Source organism: Microcaecilia unicolor, chromosome 8 (assembly GCF_901765095.1).
Source record: "Microcaecilia unicolor chromosome 8, aMicUni1.1, whole genome shotgun sequence".
Taxonomy (NCBI): Eukaryota; Metazoa; Chordata; class Amphibia; order Gymnophiona; family Siphonopidae; genus Microcaecilia; species Microcaecilia unicolor.
The window spans coordinates 183,099,141-183,119,375 of record NC_044038.1 but is presented as its reverse complement, the minus strand read 5'-3'; the positions used below and the strand labels follow the sequence as shown (position 1 = coordinate 183,119,375).

At 41.1% G+C, this 20,235-nt stretch overlaps 1 protein-coding gene across 1 annotated transcript in view; it reads right to left on the bottom strand.

Annotated features, from left to right (window-relative positions):
• Positions 1-514: 514 nt before the first annotated feature.
• The window catches only part of LOC115476861 (uncharacterized PE-PGRS family protein PE_PGRS54-like), a 75,755-nt gene continuing 56,034 nt past the window's right edge, over positions 515-20,235 (bottom strand). Inside the window, exons 13-26 of the mRNA XM_030213435.1 lie at positions 19,425-19,469; positions 15,475-15,507; positions 14,569-14,613; positions 13,656-13,700; positions 11,836-11,880; positions 10,926-10,970; positions 6,976-7,008; positions 6,070-6,114; positions 5,159-5,203; positions 4,248-4,292; positions 3,337-3,381; positions 2,426-2,470; positions 1,515-1,559; positions 515-649 (exon numbers count right to left, since the gene is read on the bottom strand). Coding sequence (XP_030069295.1) covers positions 515-649; positions 1,515-1,559; positions 2,426-2,470; positions 3,337-3,381; positions 4,248-4,292; positions 5,159-5,203; positions 6,070-6,114; positions 6,976-7,008; positions 10,926-10,970; positions 11,836-11,880; positions 13,656-13,700; positions 14,569-14,613; positions 15,475-15,507; positions 19,425-19,469 — 696 coding nt within the window. The remainder of the gene's footprint in view (positions 650-1,514; positions 1,560-2,425; positions 2,471-3,336; positions 3,382-4,247; positions 4,293-5,158; positions 5,204-6,069; positions 6,115-6,975; positions 7,009-10,925; positions 10,971-11,835; positions 11,881-13,655; positions 13,701-14,568; positions 14,614-15,474; positions 15,508-19,424; positions 19,470-20,235) is intronic.

The window sequence follows — 20,235 nt, the reverse complement described above, 5'->3', positions numbered from 1 at the left end:
GTCTTTTTTGGCAGGATTATGACTTTAAAGTATTAAGAGGTACTGTAAATTGGTGCTAGTTGGCCAGGGTTGAATCATGTGGTCCTTCAGGGCTCAGTGCTATCTGCAGTATTATTTAAAATCTATCTTCTGCTATTAGCTATGCTTCAGCTGTCTTTGCAAGTGGCTTTTATAATGCATTCAGATAATGTTTAAACTTTAGTGCCTATTGATGAAAAGTCAGATACTAACAGCTCAGACAAATAAATAAATAGTAACATCCATTTCAGAGTGGACGAGCCAAAAATAATTGTCTTTAAACTTGGGAGAGACTGAGTGATTGTGAGTGAGAAGACCTACAACCAATCATATTAATTCTTTTTCTTACATAGTGGCTGGTGATACCATGTTACAACTTTCCCCTTTTGGTAGCATGTTGTAAGTGGCCAGCCATGGAGCAATCACTAATACAGCCACAGAACGAAGAAAGCAAAACACACTTTATGTATATTTACACGTGTAAAGCCTGTTCACTTCACAGTTTCTTTAAGTTTATGTTGTCTTCTTCCAACTTCATTGATGAACCCCTTGAAACCTTGATCCTACCAGGTAGAAGTTTAATTACCTTTTCTGAAGATTTGCCCTCATTTGAATCTTCATTTGAGCCACCCTGCAACAAGTAACAGTACAAATGTGATCTCTGTAGATGAAAATCTTACTAAAAATGTATCACATGCTAAAATTGGGTTCACGAGAAATGCTAATACAGTAATAGTTCTTCTTTCACTTCTAGATACGTTAAAGATTCACTTGGACTAAGGAATTCAAACATTTTAATAATTATGTTGGATGTGACAGTGGCTTCTTAACATCTTGGCCACGAGCTGATAATCTCCGGATTTGCTGGAATTGGTATAGGCGGTGAAGTGCTTTGGTCTTTTTTGGCAGGTTTATGACTTTGTTGTAAGAGGTGCTATAAGTTGGTGCTAGTTGGCCAGGGTTGAATCATGTGGTCCTTCAGGGCTCAGTGCTATCTGCAGTATTATTAAAAATCTATCTTCTGCTATTAGCTATGCTTCAGCTGTCTTTGCAAGTGGCTTTTAAAATACATTCAGATAATGTTTAAACTTTAGTGCCTATTGATGAAAAGTCAGATACTAACAGCTCAGACAAATAAATAAATAGTAACATCCATTTCAGAGTGGACGAGCCAAAAATAATTGTCTTTAAACTTGGGAGAGACTGAGTGATTGTGAGTGAGAAGACCTACAACCAATCATATTAATTCTTTTTCTTACATAGTGGCTGGTGATACCATGTTACAACTTTCCCCTTTTGGTAGCATGGTGTAAGTGGCCAGCCATGGAGCAATCACTAATACAGCCACAGAACGAAGAAAGCAAAACACACTTTATGTATATTTACACGTGTAAAGCCTGTTCACTTCACAGTTTCTTTAAGTTTATGTTGTCTTCTTCCAACTTCATTGATGAACCCCTTGAAACCTTGATCCTACCAGGTAGAAGGTTAATTACCTTTTTTGAAGATTTGTCTTCATTTGAATCTTCATTTGAGCCACCCTGCAACAAGTAACAGAACAAATGTGATCTCTGTAGATGAAAATTCTACTAAAAATGTATCACATGCTAAAATTGGTTTCACGAGAAATGCTAATACAGTAATGGTTCTTCTTTCACTTCTAGATACGTTAAAGATTCACTTGGACTAAGGAATTCAAACATTTTACTAATTATGTTGGATGTGACAGTGGCTTCTTAACATCTTGGCCACGAGCTGATAATCTCCGGATTTGCTGGAATTGGTATAGGCGGTGAAGTGCTTTGGTCTTTTTTGGCAGGTTTATGACTTTGTTGGTCCTAGTTGCTATAAGTTGGTCCTAGTTGGCCAGGGTTGAATCATCTGGTCCTTCAGGACTTAGTGCTATCTGCAGTATTATTTAAAATCTATCTTCTGCTATTAGCTATGCTTCAGCTGTCTTTGCAAGTGGCTTTTAAAATACATTCAGATAATGTTTAAACTTTAGTGCCTATTGATGAAAAGTCAGATACTAACAGCTCAGACAAATAAATAAATAGTAACATCCATTTCAGAGTGGACGAGCCAAAAATAATTGTCTTTAAACTTGGAAGAGACTGAGTGATTGTGAGTGAGAAGACCTACAACCAATCATATTAAATCTTTTTCTTACATAGTGGCTGGTGATACCATGTTACAACTTTCCCCTTTTGGTAGCATGGTGTAAGTGGCCAGCCATGGAGCAATCACTAATACAGCCACAGAACGAAGAAAGCAAAACACACTTTATGTATATTTACACGTGTAAAGCCTGTTCACTTCACAGTTTCTTTAAGTTTATGTTGTCTTCTTCCAACTTCATTGATGAACCCCTTGAAACCTTGATCCTACCAGGTAGAAGGTTAATTACCTTTTTTGAAGATTTGTCTTCATTTGAATCTTCATTTGAGCCACCCTGCAACAAGTAACAGAACAAATGTGATCTCTGTAGATGAAAATCTTACTAAAAATGTATCACATGCTAAAATTGGTTTCACGAGAAATGCTAATACAGTAATGGTTCTTCTTTCACTTCTAGATACGTTAAAGATTCACTTGGACTAAGGAATTCAAACATTTTACTAATTATGTTGGATGTGACAGTGGCTTCTTAACATCTTGGCCACGAGCTGATAATCTCCGGATTTGCTGGAATTGGTATAGGCGGTGAAGTGCTTTGGTCTCTTTTGGCAGGTTTATGACTTTGTTGGTCCTAGTTGCTATAAGTTGGTCCTAGTTGGCCAGGGTTGAATCATCTGGTCCTTCAGGACTTAGTGCTATCTGCAGTATTATTTAAAATCTATCTTCTGCTATTAGCTATGCTTCAGCTGTCTTTGCAAGTGGCTTTTAAAATACATTCAGATAATGTTTAAACTTTAGTGCCTATTGATGAAAAGTCAGATACTAACAGCTCAGACAAATAAATAAATAGTAACATCCATTTCAGAGTGGACGAGCCAAAAATAATTGTCTTTAAACTTGGGAGAGACTGAGTGATTGTGAGTGAGAAGACCTACAACCAATCATATTAATTCTTTTTCTTACATAGTGGCTGGTGATACCATGTTATAACTTTCCCCTTTTGGTAGCATGGTGTAAGTGGCCAGCCATGGAGCAATCACTAATACAGCCACAGAACGAAGAAAGCAAAACACACTTTATGTATATTTACACGTGTAAAGCCTGTTCACTTCACAGTTTCTTTAAGTTTATGTTGTCTTCTTCCAACTTCATTGATGAACCCCTTGAAACCTTGATCCTACCAGGTAGAAGGTTAATTACCTTTTTTAAAGATTTGTCTTCATTTGAATCTTCATTTGAGCCACCCTGCAACAAGTAACAGAACAAATGTGATCTCTGTAGATGAAAATCTTACTAAAAATGTATCACATGCTAAAATTGGTTTCACGAGAAATGCTAATACAGTAATGGTTCTTCTTTCACTTCTAGATACGTTAAAGATTCACTTGGACTAAGGAATTCATACATTTTACTAATTATGTTGGATGTGACAGTGGCTTCTTAACATCTTGGCCACGAGCTGATAATCTCCGGATTTGCTGGAATTGGTATAGGCGGTGAAGTGCTTTGGTCTCTTTTGGCAGGTTTATGACTTTGTTGGTCCTAGTTGCTATAAGTTGGTCCTAGTTGGCCAGGGTTGAATCATGTGGTCCTTCAGGGCTTAGTGCTATCTGCAGTATTATTTAAAATCTATCTTCTGCTATTAGCTATGCTTCAGCTGTCTTTGCAAGTGGCTTTTAAAATACATTCAGATAATGTTTAAACTTTAGTGCCTATTGATGAAAAGTCAGATACTAACAGCTCAGACAAATAAATAAATAGTAACATCCATTTCAGAGTGGACGAGCCAAAAATAATTGTCTTTAAACTTGGGAGAGACTGAGTGATTGTGAGTGAGAAGACCTACAACCAATCATATTAAATCTTTTTCTTACATAGTGGCTGGTGATACCATGTTACAACTTTCCCCTTTTGGTAGCATGGTGTAAGTGGCCAGCCATGGAGCAATCACTAATACAGCCACAGAACGAAGAAAGCAAAACACACTTTATGTATATTTACACGTGTAAAGCCTGTTCACTTCACAGTTTCTTTAAGTTTATGTTGTCTTCTTCCAACTTCATTGATGAACCCCTTGAAACCTTGATCCTACCAGGTAGAAGGTTAATTACCTTTTTTGAAGATTTGTCTTCATTTGAATCTTCATTTGAGCCACCCTGCAACAAGTAACAGAACAAATGTGATCTCTGTAGATGAAAATCTTACTAAAAATGTATCACATGCTAAAATTGGTTTCACGAGAAATGCTAATACAGTAATGGTTCTTCTTTCACTTCTAGATACGTTAAAGATTCACTTGGACTAAGGAATTCAAACATTTTACTAATTATGTTGGATGTGACAGTGGCTTCTTAACATCTTGGCCACGAGCTGATAATCTCCGGATTTGCTGGAATTGGTATAGGCGGTGAAGTGCTTTGGTCTCTTTTGGCAGGTTTATGACTTTGTTGGTCCTAGTTGCTATAAGTTGGTCCTAGTTGGCCAGGGTTGAATCATGTGGTCCTTCAGGACTTAGTGCTATCTGCAGTATTATTTAAAATCTATCTTCTGCTATTAGCTATGCTTCAGCTGTCTTTGCAAGTGGCTTTTAAAATACATTCAGATAATGTTTAAACTTTAGTGCCTATTGATGAAAAGTCAGATACTAACAGCTCAGACAAATAAATAAATAGTAACATCCATTTCAGAGTGGACGAGCCAAAAATAATTGTCTTTAAACTTGGGAGAGACTGAGTGATTGTGAGTGAGAAGACCTACAACCAATCATATTAATTCTTTTTCTTACATAGTGGCTGGTGATACCATGTTACAACTTTCCCCTTTTGGTAGCATGGTGTAAGTGGCCAGCCATGGAGCAATCACTAATACAGAAACAGAACGAAGAAAGCAAAACACGCTTTATGTATATTTACACGTGTAAAGCCTGTTCACTTCACAGTTTCTTTAAGTTTATGTTGTCTTCTTCCAACTTCATTGATGAACCCCTTGAAACCTTGATCCTACCAGGTAGAAGGTTAATTACCTTTTTTGAAGATTTGTCTTCATTTGAATCTTCATTTGAGCCACCCTGCAACAAGTAACAGAACAAATGTGATCTCTGTAGATGAAAATCTTACTAAAAATGTATCACATGCTAAAATTGGTTTCACGAGAAATGCTAATACAGTAATGGTTCTTCTTTCACTTCTAGATACATTAAAGATTCACTTGGACTAAGGAATTCAAACATTTTACTAATTATGTTGGATGTGACAGTGGGTTCTTAATGTCTTGGCCATGAGCTGATAATCTCCGGATTTGCTGGAATTGGTATAGGCGGTGAAGTGCTTTGGTCTCTTTTGGCAGGTTTATGACTTTGTTGGTCCTAGTTGCTATAAGTTGGTCCTAGTTGGCCAGGGTTGAATCATGTGGTCCTTCAGGGCTCAGTGCTATCTGCAGTATTATTAAAAATCTATCTTCTGCTATTAGCTATGCTTCAGCTGTCTTTGCAAGTGGCTTTTAAAATACATTCAGATAACGTTTAAACTTTAGTGCCTATTGATGAAAAGTCAGATACTAACAGCTCAGACAAATAAATAAATAGTAACATCCATTTCAGAGTGGACGAGCCAAAAATAATTGTCTTTAAACTTGGGAGAGACTGAGTGATTGTGAGTGAGAAGACCTACAACCAATCATATTAATTCTTTTTCTTACATAGTGGCTGGTGATACCATGTTACAACTTTCCCCTTTTGGTAGCATGGTGTAAGTGGCCAGCCATGGAGCAATCACTAATACAGCCACAGAACGAAGAAAGCAAAACACACTTTATGTATATTTACACGTGTAAAGCCTGTTCACTTCACAGTTTCTTTAAGTTTATGTTGTCTTCTTCCAACTTCATTGATGAACCCCTTGAAACCTTGATCCTACCAGGTAGAAAGTTAATTACCTTTTTTAAAGATTTGTCTTCATTTGAATCTTCATTTGAGCCACCCTGCAACAAGTAACAGAACAAATGTGATCTCTGTAGATGAAAATCTTACTAAAAATGTATCACATGCTAAAATTGGTTTCACGAGAAATGCTAATACAGTAATGGTTCTTCTTTCACTTCTAGATACGTTAAAGATTCACTTGAACTAAGGAATTCAAACATTTTACTAATTATGTTGGATGTGACAGTGGCTTCTTAACATCTTGGCCACGAGCTGATAATCTCCGGATTTGCTGGAATTGGTATAGGCGGTGAAGTGCTTTGGTCTCTTTTGGCAGGTTTATGACTTTGTTGTAAGAGGTGCTATAAGTTGGTCCTAGTTGGCCAGGGTTGAATCATGTGGTCCTTCAGGGCTTAGTGCTATCTGCAGTATTATTAAAAATTTATCTTCTGCTATTAGCTATGCTTCAGCTGTCTTTGCAAGTGGCTTTTAAAATGCATTCAGATAATGTTTAAACTTTAGTGCCTATTGATGAAAAGTCAGATACTAACAGCTCAGACAAATAAATAGTAACATCCATTTCAGAGTGGATGAGCCAAAAGTAATTGTCTTTAAACTTGGGAGAGACAGAGTGATTGTGGTTGAGAAGACCTACAACCAATCATATTAATTCTTTTTCTTGTATAGTGGCTGGTGATACCATGTTACAACTTTCTCATTTTGGTAGAATGGAGCTAGTGACCAGGCATGGAGCAATCACTAGTACAGCCACAGAACAAAGAAAGCAAAACACACTTTGTTTATTTACACATGAGTAAAGCCTGTTCACTTCACTGTCTCTTTAAGTTCATGTTTTCTTCTTGCAGCTTCATTGCTGAGGCATTTAAAACCTTGATCCTATCAGGTAGAAGGCTAATTACCTTTCCTGAAGATTTGTTTTCCTTTGAGCCACCCTGTAACAAGAAACAGAACAAATGTGATCTCAGTAAATGACAATCTTACTAAAAATACATCACACACTAAAACTGCATAATATCCTTAATGTTCATCAATTTGGTTTTATGAGACATGCTAGTAGAGAAATGGTTCTTCTTTCTCTTGTAGATATGTTAAGGATTCACTCGAATTGAAACCCTACTAATTATGTTGGATGTGACAGTGGCTTTTGAACCTGTTGACCATGAGCTGATGATCTACTACTACTACTACTACTACTATTTAACATTTCTAAAGCGCTGCCAGGGTTGCACAGCGCCGTACAATTAACAAAGAAGGACAGTCCCTGCTCAAAGGAGCTTACAATCTAAAGGACAAAAAGTGCAGTCAATCAAGATTGAGGCAGTCTAGATTTCCTGGATAGAGGTACAATGGTTAGGTGCCGAAAGCGACATTGAAGAGGTGGGCTTTGAGCAGGGATTTGAAGATGGGTAGGGAGGGGGCTTGGCGTATGGGCTCAGGGAGTTTATTCCAAGCATAGGGATATGCTTGGAATAAACACGAGGCAGAAAGGGCGGAGTCTGGAGTTGGCGGTGGTGGAGAAGGGTACTGAGAGCAGGGATTTGTACTGTGAGCGGAGGTTACAGGTAGGAGCGTAAGGGGAGATGAGGGTAGAGAGGTAGTGAGGAGCTGCAGATTGAGTGCATTTATAGGTTAGTAGGAGAAGCTTGAACTGTATGCGGTACCTGATCGGAAGCCAGTGAAGTGACTTGAGGAGAGGGGTGATATGAGCATATCGGTCTAGGCGGAATATAAGATGCGCAGCAGAGTTCTGAACGGATTGAAGGGGGGATAGATGGTTAAGTGGGAGGCCAGTGAGGAGTAGGTTGCAGTAGTCAAGGCGAGAGGTAATGAGAGAGTGAATGAGAGTTCGGGTGGTGTGCTCAGAGAGGAAAGGGCAAATTTTGCTGATGTTATAGAGAAAGAAGCGACAGGTCTTGGCTGTCTGCTGGATATGGGCAGAGAAGGAGAGGGAGGAGTTGAAGATGACTCTGAGGTTGCAGGCAGATGAGACGGGGAGGATGAGGGTGTTATCGACTGAAATAGAGAGTAGGAGGGAGATGGGGCGGTAGTTGGAAAGGCAGGTAGGGCCTAGTGATGTTTTTTTGAGGAGTGGTGTGACTACAGCATACTTGAAGGAGTCAGGGACAGTTGCAGTGGTGAGAGAGGTTGAGGATATGACAGATGGGTGGGTGACAGTAGGAGAGATGGGGATGGGATCAGAGGAACAGGTGGTGCATTTCGAGGAGGAAAGAAGGTGGTCAGTTTCCTCCTCGGTGATATCAGGAAATGAGGAGAAGTTGGCCTGGGTTGGTTGGTTGAGGGAGTGGGTTAAAGGGTGAAGAGAAAGAGGTGGCTTGGTAGTGAATTCGAGATTGATCTTCTGTACCTTGTCGCGGAAGTAGTCAGCCAGTGATCGAAGAGAGAGTGAGGGAGGGGAGGTGGGAGCGGAGGGCACTTTGAGGAGAGAGTTAAGGGTGGCGAAGAGACGACGAGGGTTGGAACCGAAAGAATTAGTCAATTGGGTGTAATAGTCCTGTTTGGCAAGGAATAGGGAGGACTGGAAGGAGGAAAGCATGAATTTGTAATGAATGAAGTCGCTATGGGTGCGAGATTTCCTCCAGAGGCATTCAGCACATCGTGCGCAGGAGCGAAGGTATCGGATACAAGGGGTCAGCCAGGGCTGGGGATTAGTACATCTTGTGGGACGGGAGATGGATGGTGCAAGGGTGTCCAGAGCAGAGGAGAGAGTGGCATTGTAAGTAGAGACAGCCTTGTCGACAGACTCGGAGGACATGATGGATGGGAGGAGATTAGAGATACTAGAGGATACGGTGGGAGGGTCGACAGCCTGGAGATTCCTGAAAGTAGTGGTTAGTGTTGGGCAGGACTGAGGGGGAGGGTGATGAAGTTTGAAGGTGATCAGGTGATGATCTGAGAGAGGAAGAGAAGACGCAGAAATTGGAGAGTGAGCAGGTAGAGGAGAGGACGAGGTCAAGACAATGGCCAGTTTGGTGAGAAGGGGTGGTGGAACTCAGCTGGAGGTTGAAGGAGGATGTCAGAGTGAGGAACTGAGAAGTGTAAGAGTCGGATGGGTCGTCAGCATGTATGTTAAAGTCTCCAAGAATGAGGGACGGCGATGAGGGTTCAAGAAAAACAGAGAGCCAGGCATCGAAGTCAGTAAGGAAGGAAGAGGGGGACTTATCAGGGGGGCGGTAAATGACTGCAACTCTGAGTGGTAGCAGGTAGAATAGATGGATGGAGTGAACTTCAAAGGATGAGAAGCAGTGAGACTGCGGTAGGATGAGGGGTTGAAAACTACAGGAGGGCGAAAGTAGAAACTCGATGCCTCCTCCGCGGCCAACTGGGCGGGGAGTGTGGGAGAAAAGATAACCTCCATGGCATAGGGCCACGACTGAGGCAGAGTCGTCGGGGGTGAGCCAGGTTTCAGTTAGGGCGAGCAGTTGAAGGGAATGGGAGATGAAGAGATCATGGGTGAAGGGAAGTTTGTTGCAGACCGAGCGGGCATTCCACAGGGCACACGAGAAGGGGAGGGAAGAGGGGGGGAGAAGGGGAATAGAGATGAGATTGGAGACATCCCAGAATCGTTTGCATGGATAGGTCGAGGACAGGTGTCTGCATGGATAGGACGAGAGTTGATGTGAAGGACCAGGATTGGGATTAATGTCCCCAGCGGAGAGCAGGAGAAGGAGTGAGAGAGTACGGAGAAGAGTAGGAGAGGTACGACGACGGCGACGAAGGCGAGATGTACTCAGATAGAAAGGAGATGGATGAATAGAAGGAAGGAAATGTTTAAGGTTGAGAGCTGAGAAAAAGGAAGAGGAAAAAAGAGATGGTGAGATGATGAATACAGATGGTGGACAATGTGTTCCTGCAGTGTACAGTGGTTTAAGATGGAGAAACAAATTAGGAAGGGACAGTGCCAAGAAGAAAAAGTGTACTGGAGCCATAAGTAGTAACTGAGAGAAAAGTAGATGTAAAGAGAAAAATGCCCGGCGCGCAGCACCTAGAGCGGAGGCTTTGAGTGGATCGGAGTGGACATGGGAGTCACCCTGGAGAAGGCTGTAAATGATATGCAGATGAGCTGCAAGTCCTCCACAGCACCTGAAAGGCAGCCGGTGGTAGAGCTGGGCACCTCTCAGCTGAGGAAAAGGCTTACCAGGGGTTAGGCCGAAGCCAGCATTCCTCCCTCTGAGGGTCGCCTGATCTCCGGATTTGCTGGAATTGGTATAGATGGTCAAGTGCTTTGGTTTTTTTTGGCAGGATTATGACTTTAAAGTATTAAGAGGTACGGTAAGTTGGTCCTAGTTGGCCAGGGTTGAATCATGTGGTCCTTCAGGGCTCAGTGCTATCTGCAGTATTATTTAAAATCTATCTTCTGCTATTAGCTATGCTTCAGCTGTCTTTGCAAGTGGCTTTTAAAATACATTCAGATAATGTTTAAACTTTAGTGCCTATTGATGAAAAGTCAGATACTAACAGCTCAGACAAATAAATAAATAGTAACATCCATTTCAGAGTGGACGAGCCAAAATAATTGTCTTTAAACTTGGGAGAGACTGAGTGATTGTGAGTGAGAAGACCTACAACCAATCATATTAAATCTTTTTCTTACATAGTGGCTGGTGATACCATGTTACAACTTTCCCCTTTTGGTAGCATGGTGTAAGTGGCCAGCCATGGAGCAATCACTAATACAGCCACAGAACGAAGAAAGCAAAACACACTTTATGTATATTTACACGTGTAAAGCCAGTTCACTTCACAGTTTCTTTAAGTTTATGTTGTCTTCTTCCAACTTCATTGATGAACCCCTTGAAACCTTGATCCTACCAGGTAGAAGGTTAATTACCTTTTTTGAAGATTTGTCTTCATTTGAATCTTCATTTGAGCCACCCTGCAACAAGTAACAGAACAAATGTGATCTCTGTAGATGAAAATCTTACTAAAAATGTATCACATGCTAAAATTGGTTTCACGAGAAATGCTAATACAGTAATAGTTCTTCTTTCACTTCTAGATACGTTAAAGATTCACTTGGACTAAGGAATTCAAACATTTTAATAATTATGTTGGATGTGACAGTGGCTTCTTAACATCTTGGCCACGAGCTGATAATCTCCGGATTTGCTGGAATTGGTATAGGCGGTGAAGTGCTTTGGTCTTTTTTGGCAGGTTTATGACTTTGTTGTAAGAGGTGCTATAAGTTGGTGCTAGTTGGCCAGGGTTGAATCATGTGGTCCTTCAGGGCTCAGTGCTATCTGCAGTATTATTAAAAATCTATCTTCTGCTATTAGCTATGCTTCAGCTGTCTTTGCAAGTGGCTTTTAAAATACATTCAGATAATGTTTAAACTTTAGTGCCTATTGATGAAAAGTCAGATACTAACAGCTCAGACAAATAAATAAATAGTAACATCCATTTCAGAGTGGACGAGCCAAAAATAATTGTCTTTAAACTTGGGAGAGACTGAGTGATTGTGAGTGAGAAGACCTACAACCAATCATATTAAATCTTTTTCTTACATAGTGGCTGGTGATACCATGTTACAACTTTCCCCTTTTGGTAGCATGGTGTAAGTGGCCAGCCATGGAACAATCACTAATACAGCCACAGAACGAAGAAAGCAAAACACACTTTATGTATATTTACACGTGTAAAGCCTGTTCACTTCACAGTTTCTTTAAGTTTATGTTGTCTTCTTCCAACTTCATTGATGAACCCCTTGAAACCTTGATCCTACCAGGTAGAAGGTTAATTACCTTTTTTGAAGATTTGTCTTCATTTGAATCTTCATTTGAGCCACCCTGCAACAAGTAACAGAACAAATGTGATCTCTGTAGATGAAAATCTTACTAAAAATGTATCACATGCTAAAATTGGTTTCACAAGAAATGCTAATACAGTAATGGTTCTTCTTTCACTTCTAGATACGTTAAAGATTCACTTAGACTAAGGAATTCAAACATTTTACTAATTATGTTGGATGTGACAGTGGCTTCTTAACATCTTGGCCACGAGCTGATAATCTCCGGATTTGCTGGAATTGGTATAGGCGGTGAAGTGCTTTGGTCTTTTTTGGCAGGTTTATGACTTTGTTGTAAGAGGTGCTATAAGTTGGTGCTAGTTGGCCAGGGTTGAATCATGTGGTCCTTCAGGGCTCAGTGTTATCTGCAGTATTATTAAAAATCTATCTTCTGCTATTAGCTATGCTTCAGCTGTCTTTGCAAGTGGCTTTTAAAATACATTCAGATAATGTTTAAACTTTAGTGCCTATTGATGAAAAGTCAGATACTAACAGCTCAGACAAATAAATAAATAGTAACATCCATTTCAGAGTGGACGAGCCAAAAATAATTGTCTTTAAACTTGGGAGAGACTGAGTGATTGTGAGTGAGAAGACCTACAACCAATCATATTAATTCTTTTTCTTACATAGTGGCTGGTGATACCATGTTACAACTTTCCCCTTTTGGTAGCATGGTGTAAGTGGCCAGCCATGGAGCAATCACTAATACAGCCACAGAACGAAGAAAGCAAAACACACTTTATGTATATTTACACGTGTAAAGCCTGTTCACTTCACAGTTTCTTTAAGTTTATGTTGTCTTCTTCCAACTTCATTGATGAACCCCTTGAAACCTTGATCCTACCAGGTAGAAGGTTAATTACCTTTTTTAAGATTTGTCTTCATTTGAATCTTCATTTGAGCCACCCTGCAAAAAGTAACAGAACAAATGTGATCTCTGTAGATGAAAATCTTACTAAAAATGTATCACATGCTAAAATTGGTTTCACGAGAAATGCTAATACAGTAATGGTTCTTCTTTCACTTCTAGATACGTTAAAGATTCACTTGGACTAAGGAATTCAAACATTTTACTAATTATGTTGGATGTGACAGTGGCTTCTTAACATCTTGGCCACGAGCTGATAATCTCCGGATTTGCTGGAATTGGTATAGGCGGTGAAGTGCTTTGGTCTCTTTTGGCAGGTTTATGACTTTGTTGGTCCTAGTTGCTATAAGTTGGTCCTAGTTGGCCAGGGTTGAATCATGCTGGTCCTTCAGGACTTAGTGCTATCTGCAGTATTATTTAAAATCTATCTTCTGCTATTAGCTATGCTTCAGCTGTCTTTGCAAGTGGCTTTTAAAATACATTCAGATAATGTTTAAACTTTAGTGCCTATTGATGAAAAGTCAGATACTAACAGCTCAGACAAATAAATAAATAGTAACATCCATTTCAGAGTGGACGAGCCAAAAATAATTGTCTTTAAACTTGGGAGAGACTGAGTGATTGTGAGTGAGAAGACCTACAACCAATCATATTAATCTTTTTCTTACATAGTGGCTGGTGATACCATGTTACAACTTTCCCCTTTTGGTAGCATGGTGTAAGTGGCCAGCCATGGAGCAATCACTAATACAGCCACAGAACGAAGAAAGCAAAACACACTTTATGTATATTTACACGTGTAAAGCCTGTTCACTTCACAGTTTCTTTAAGTTTATGTTGTCTTCTTCCAACTTCATTGATGAACCCCTTGAAACCTTGATCCTACCAGGTAGAAGGTTAATTACCTTTTTTGAAGATTTGTCTTCATTTGAATCTTCATTTGAGCCACCCTGCAACAAGTAACAGAACAAATGTGATCTCTGTAGATGAAAATCTTACTAAAAATGTATCACATGCTAAAATTGGTTTCACGAGAAATGCTAATACAGTAATGGTTCTTCTTTCACTTCTAGATACGTTAAAGATTCACTTGGACTAAGGAATTCAAACATTTTACTAATTATGTTGGATGTGACAGTGGCTTCTTAACATCTTGGCCACTGAGCTGATAATCTCCGGATTTGCTGGAATTGGTATAGGCGGTGAAGTGCTTTGGTCTCTTTTGGCAGGTTTATGACTTTGTTGGTCCTAGTTGCTATAAGTTGGTCCTAGTTGGCCAGGGTTGAATCATGTGGTCCTTCAGGACTTAGTGCTATCTGCAGTATTATTTAAAATCTATCTTCTGCTATTAGCTATGCTTCAGCTGTCTTTGCAAGTGGCTTTTAAAATACATTCAGATAACTGTTTAAACTTTAGTGCCTATTGATGAAAAGTCAGATACTAACAGCTCAGACAAATAAATAAATAGTAACATCCATTTCAGAGTGGACGAGCCAAAAATAATTGTCTTTAAACTTGGGAGAGACTGAGTGATTGTGAGTGAGAAGACCTACAACCAATCATATTAATTCTTTTTCTTACATAGTGGCTGGTGATACCATGTTACAACTTTCCCCTTTTGGTAGCATGGTGTAAGTGGCCAGCCATGGAGCAATCACTAATACAGCCACAGAACGAAGAAAGCAAAACACACTTTATGTATATTTACACGTGTAAAGCCTGTTCACTTCACAGTTTCTTTAAGTTTATGTTGTCTTCTTCCAACTTCATTGATGAACCCCTTGAAACCTTGATCCTACCAGGTAGAAAGTTAATTACCTTTTTTAAAGATTTGTCTTCATTTGAATCTTCATTTGAGCCACCCTGCAACAAGTAACAGAACAAATGTGATCTCTGTAGATGAAAATCTTACTAAAAATGTATCACATGCTAAAATTGGTTTCACGAGAAATGCTAATACAGTAATGGTTCTTCTTTCACTTCTAGATACGTTAAAGATTCACTTGAACTAAGGAATTCAAACATTTTACTAATTATGTTGGATGTGACAGTGGCTTCTTAACATCTTGGCCACGAGCTGATAATCTCCGGATTTGCTGGAATTGGTATAGGCGGTGAAGTGCTTTGGTCTCTTTTGGCAGGTTTATGACTTTGTTGTAAGAGGTGCTATAAGTTGGTCCTAGTTGGCCAGGGTTGAATCATGTGGTCCTTCAGGGCTTAGTGCTATCTGCAGTATTATTAAAAATTTATCTTCTGCTATTAGCTATGCTTCAGCTGTCTTTGCAAGTGGCTTTTAAAATGCATTCAGATAATGTTTAAACTTTAGTGCCTATTGATGAAAAGTCAGATACTAACAGCTCAGACAAATAAATAGTAACATCCATTTCAGAGTGGATGAGCCAAAAGTAATTGTCTTTAAACTTGGGAGAGACAGAGTGATTGTGGTTGAGAAGACCTACAACCAATCATATTAATTCTTTTTCTTGTATAGTGGCTGGTGATACCATGTTACAACTTTCTCATTTTGGTAGAATGGAGCTAGTGACCAGGCATGGAGCAATCACTAGTACAGCCACAGAACAAAGAAAGCAAAACACACTTTGTTTATTTACACATGGGTAAAGCCTGTTCACTTCACTGTCTCTTTAAGTTCATGTTTTCTTCTTGCAGCTTCATTGCTGAGGCATTTAAAACCTTGATCCTATCAGGTAGAAGGCTAATTACCTTTCCTGAAGATTTGTTTTCCTTTGAGCCACCCTGTAACAAGAAACAGAACAAATGTGATCTCAGTAAATGACAATCTTACTAAAAATACATCACACACTAAAACTGCATAATATCCTTAATGTTCATCAATTTGGTTTTATGAGACATGCTAGTAGAGAAATGGTTCTTCTTTCTCTTGTAGATATGTTAAGGATTCACTCGAATTGAAACCCTACTAATTATGTTGGATGTGACAGTGGCTTTTGAACCTGTTGACCATGAGCTGATGATCTACTACTACTACTACTACTACTATTTAACATTTCTAAAGCGCTGCCAGGGTTGCACAGCGCCGTACAATTAACAAAGAAGGACAGTCCCTGCTCAAAGGAGCTTACAATCTAAAGGACAAAAAGTGCAGTCAATCAAGATTGAGGCAGTCTAGATTTCCTGGATAGAGGTACAATGGTTAGGTGCCGAAAGCGACATTGAAGAGGTGGGCTTTGAGCAGGGATTTGAAGATGGGTAGGGAGGGGGCTTGGCGTATGGGCTCAGGGAGTTTATTCCAAGCATAGGGATATGCTTGGAATAAACACGAGGCAGAAAGGGCGGAGTCTGGAGTTGGCGGTGGTGGAGAAGGGTACTGAGAGCAGGGATTTGTACTGTGAGCGGAGGTTACAGGTAGGAGCGTAAGGGGAGATGAGGGTAGAGAGGTAGTGAGGAGCTGCAGATTGAGTGCATTTATAGGTTAGTAGGAGAAGCTTGAACTGTATGCGGTACCTGATCGGAAGCCAGTGAAGTGACTTGAGGAGAGGGGTGATATGAGCATATCGGTCTAGGCGGAATATAAGATGCGCAGCAGAGTTCTGAACGGATTGAAGGGGGGATAGATGGTTAAGTGGGAGGCCAGTGAGGAGTAGGTTGCAGTAGTCAAGGCGAGAGGTAATGAGAGAGTGAATGAGAGTTCGGGTGGTGTGCTCAGAGAGGAAAGGGCAAATTTTGCTGATGTTATAGAGAAAGAAGCGACAGGTCTTGGCTGTCTGCTGGATATGGGCAGAGAAGGAGAGGGAGGAGTTGAAGATGACTCTGAGGTTGCAGGCAGATGAGACGGGGAGGATGAGGGTGTTATCGACTGAAATAGAGAGTAGGAGGGAGATGGGGCGGTAGTTGGAAAGGCAGGTAGGGCCTAGTGATGTTTTTTTGAGGAGTGGTGTGACTACAGCATACTTGAAGGAGTCAGGGACAGTTGCAGTGGTGAGAGAGGTTGAGGATATGACAGATGGGTGGGTGACAGTAGGAGAGATGGGGATGGGATCAGAGGAACAGGTGGTGCATTTCGAGGAGGAAAGAAGGTGGTCAGTTTCCTCCTCGGTGATATCAGGAAATGAGGAGAAGTTGGCCTGGGTTGGTTGGTTGAGGGAGTGGGTTAAAGGGTGAAGAGAAAGAGGTGGCTTGGTAGTGAATTCGAGATTGATCTTCTGTACCTTGTCGCGGAAGTAGTCAGCCAGTGATCGAAGAGAGAGTGAGGGAGGGGAGGTGGGAGCGGAGGGCACTTTGAGGAGAGAGTTAAGGGTGGCGAAGAGACGACGAGGGTTGGAACCGAAAGAATTAGTCAATTGGGTGTAATAGTCCTGTTTGGCAAGGAATAGGGAGGACTGGAAGGAGGAAAGCATGAATTTGTAATGAATGAAGTCGCTATGGGTGCGAGATTTCCTCCAGAGGCATTCAGCACATCGTGCGCAGGAGCGAAGGTATCGGATACAAGGGGTCAGCCAGGGCTGGGGATTAGTACATCTTGTGGGACGGGAGATGGATGGTGCAAGGGTGTCCAGAGCAGAGGAGAGAGTGGCATTGTAAGTAGAGACAGCCTTGTCGACAGACTCGGAGGACATGATGGATGGGAGGAGATTAGAGATACTAGAGGATACGGTGGGAGGGTCGACAGCCTGGAGATTCCTGAAAGTAGTGGTTAGTGTTGGGCAGGACTGAGGGGGAGGGTGATGAAGTTTGAAGGTGATCAGGTGATGATCTGAGAGAGGAAGAGAAGACGCAGAAATTGGAGAGTGAGCAGGTAGAGGAGAGGATGAGGTCAAGACAATGGCCAGTTTGGTGAGAAGGGGTGGTGGAACTCAGCTGGAGGTTGAAGGAGGATGTCAGAGTGAGGAACTGAGAAGTGTAAGAGTCGGATGGGTCGTCAGCATGTATGTTAAAGTCTCCAAGAATGAGGGACGGCGATGAGGGTTCAAGAAAAACAGAGAGCCAGGCATCGAAGTCAGTAAGGAAGGAAGAGGGGGACTTATCAGGGGGGCGGTAAATGACTGCAACTCTGAGTGGTAGCAGGTAGAATAGATGGATGGAGTGAACTTCAAAGGATGAGAAGCAGTGAGACTGCGGTAGGATGAGGGGTTGAAAACTACAGGAGGGCGAAAGTAGAAACTCGATGCCTCCTCCGCGGCCAACTGGGCGGGGAGTGTGGGAGAAAAGATAACCTCCATGGCATAGGGCCACGACTGAGGCAGAGTCGTCGGGGGTGAGCCAGGTTTCAGTTAGGGCGAGCAGTTGAAGGGAATGGGAGATGAAGAGATCATGGGTGAAGGGAAGTTTGTTGCAGACCGAGCGGGCATTCCACAGGGCACACGAGAAGGGGAGGGAAGAGGGGGGGAGAAGGGGAATAGAGATGAGATTGGAGACATCCCAGAATCGTTTGCATGGATAGGTCGAGGACAGGTGTCTGCATGGATAGGACGAGAGTTGATGTGAAGGACCAGGATTGGGATTAATGTCCCCAGCGGAGAGCAGGAGAAGGAGTGAGAGAGTACGGAGAAGAGTAGGAGAGGTACGACGACGGCGACGAAGGCGAGATGTACTCAGATAGAAAGGAGATGGATGAATAGAAGGAAGGAAATGTTTAAGGTTGAGAGCTGAGAAAAAGGAAGAGGAAAAAAGAGATGGTGAGATGATGAATACAGATGGTGGACAATGTGTTCCTGCAGTGTACAGTGGTTTAAGATGGAGAAACAAATTAGGAAGGGACAGTGCCAAGAAGAAAAAGTGTACTGGAGCCATAAGTAGTAACTGAGAGAAAAGTAGATGTAAAGAGAAAAATGCCCGGCGCGCAGCACCTAGAGCGGAGGCTTTGAGTGGATCGGAGTGGACATGGGAGTCACCCTGGAGAAGGCTGTAAATGATATGCAGATGAGCTGCAAGTCCTCCACAGCACCTGAAAGGCAGCCGGTGGTAGAGCTGGGCACCTCTCAGCTGAGGAAAAGGCTTACCAGGGGTTAGGCCGAAGCCAGCATTCCTCCCTCTGAGGGTCGCCTGATCTCCGGATTTGCTGGAATTGGTATAGATGGTCAAGTGCTTTGGTTTTTTTGGCAGGATTATGACTTTAAAGTATTAAGAGGTACGGTAAGTTGGTCCTAGTTGGCCAGGGTTGAATCATGTGGTCCTTCAGGGCTCAGTGCTATCTGCAGTATTATTTAAAATCTATCTTCTGCTATTAGCTATGCTTCAGCTGTCTTTGCAAGTGGCTTTTAAAATACATTCAGATAATGTTTAAACTTTAGTGCCTATTGATGAAAAGTCAGATACTAACAGCTCAGACAAATAAATAAATAGTAACATCCATTTCAGAGTGGACGAGCCAAAAATAATTGTCTTTAAACTTGGGAGAGACTGAGTGATTGTGAGTGAGAAGACCTACAACCAATCATATTAAATCTTTTTCTTACATAGTGGCTGGTGATACCATGTTACAACTTTCCCCTTTTGGTAGCATGGTGTAAGTGGCCAGCCATGGAGCAATCACTAATACAGCCACAGAACGAAGAAAGCAAAACACACTTTATGTATATTTACACGTGTAAAGCCAGTTCACTTCACAGTTTCTTTAAGTTTATGTTGTCTTCTTCCAACTTCATTGATGAACCCCTTGAAACCTTGATCCTACCAGGTAGAAGGTTAATTACCTTTTTTGAAGATTTGTCTTCATTTGAATCTTCATTTGAGCCACCCTGCAACAAGTAACAGAACAAATGTGATCTCTGTAGATGAAAATCTTACTAAAAATGTATCACATGCTAAAATTGGTTTCACGAGAAATGCTAATACAGTAATGGTTCTTCTTTCACTTCTAGATACGTTAAAGATTCACTTGGACTAAGGAATTCAAACATTTTACTAATTATGTTGGATGTGACAGTGGCTTCTTAACATCTTGGCCACGAGCTGATAATCTCCAGATTTGCTGGAATTGGTATAGGCGGTGAAGTGCTTTGGTCTCTTTTGGCAGGTTTATGACTTTGTTGGTCCTAGTTGCTATAAGTTGGTCCTAGTTGGCCAGGGTTGAATCATCTGGTCCTTCAGGACTTAGTGCTATCTGCAGTATTATTTAAAATCTATCTTCTGCTATTAGCTATGCTTCAGCTGTCTTTGCAAGTGACTTTTAAAATACATTCAGATAATGTTTAAACTTTAGTGCCTATTGATGAAAAGTCAGATACTAACAGCTCAGACAAATAAATAAATAGTAACATCCATTTCAGAGTGGACGAGCCAAAAATAATTGTCTTTAAACTTGGGAGAGACTGAGTGATTGTGAGTGAGAAGACCTACAACCAATCATATTAATTCTTTTTCTTACATAGTGGCTGGTGATACCAGGTTACAACTTTCTCATTTTGGTAGAATGGAGTTAGTGACCAGGCATGGAGCAATCACTAGTACAGCCACAGAACGAAGAAAGCAAAACGCACTATGTTTATTTACACATGTGTAAAG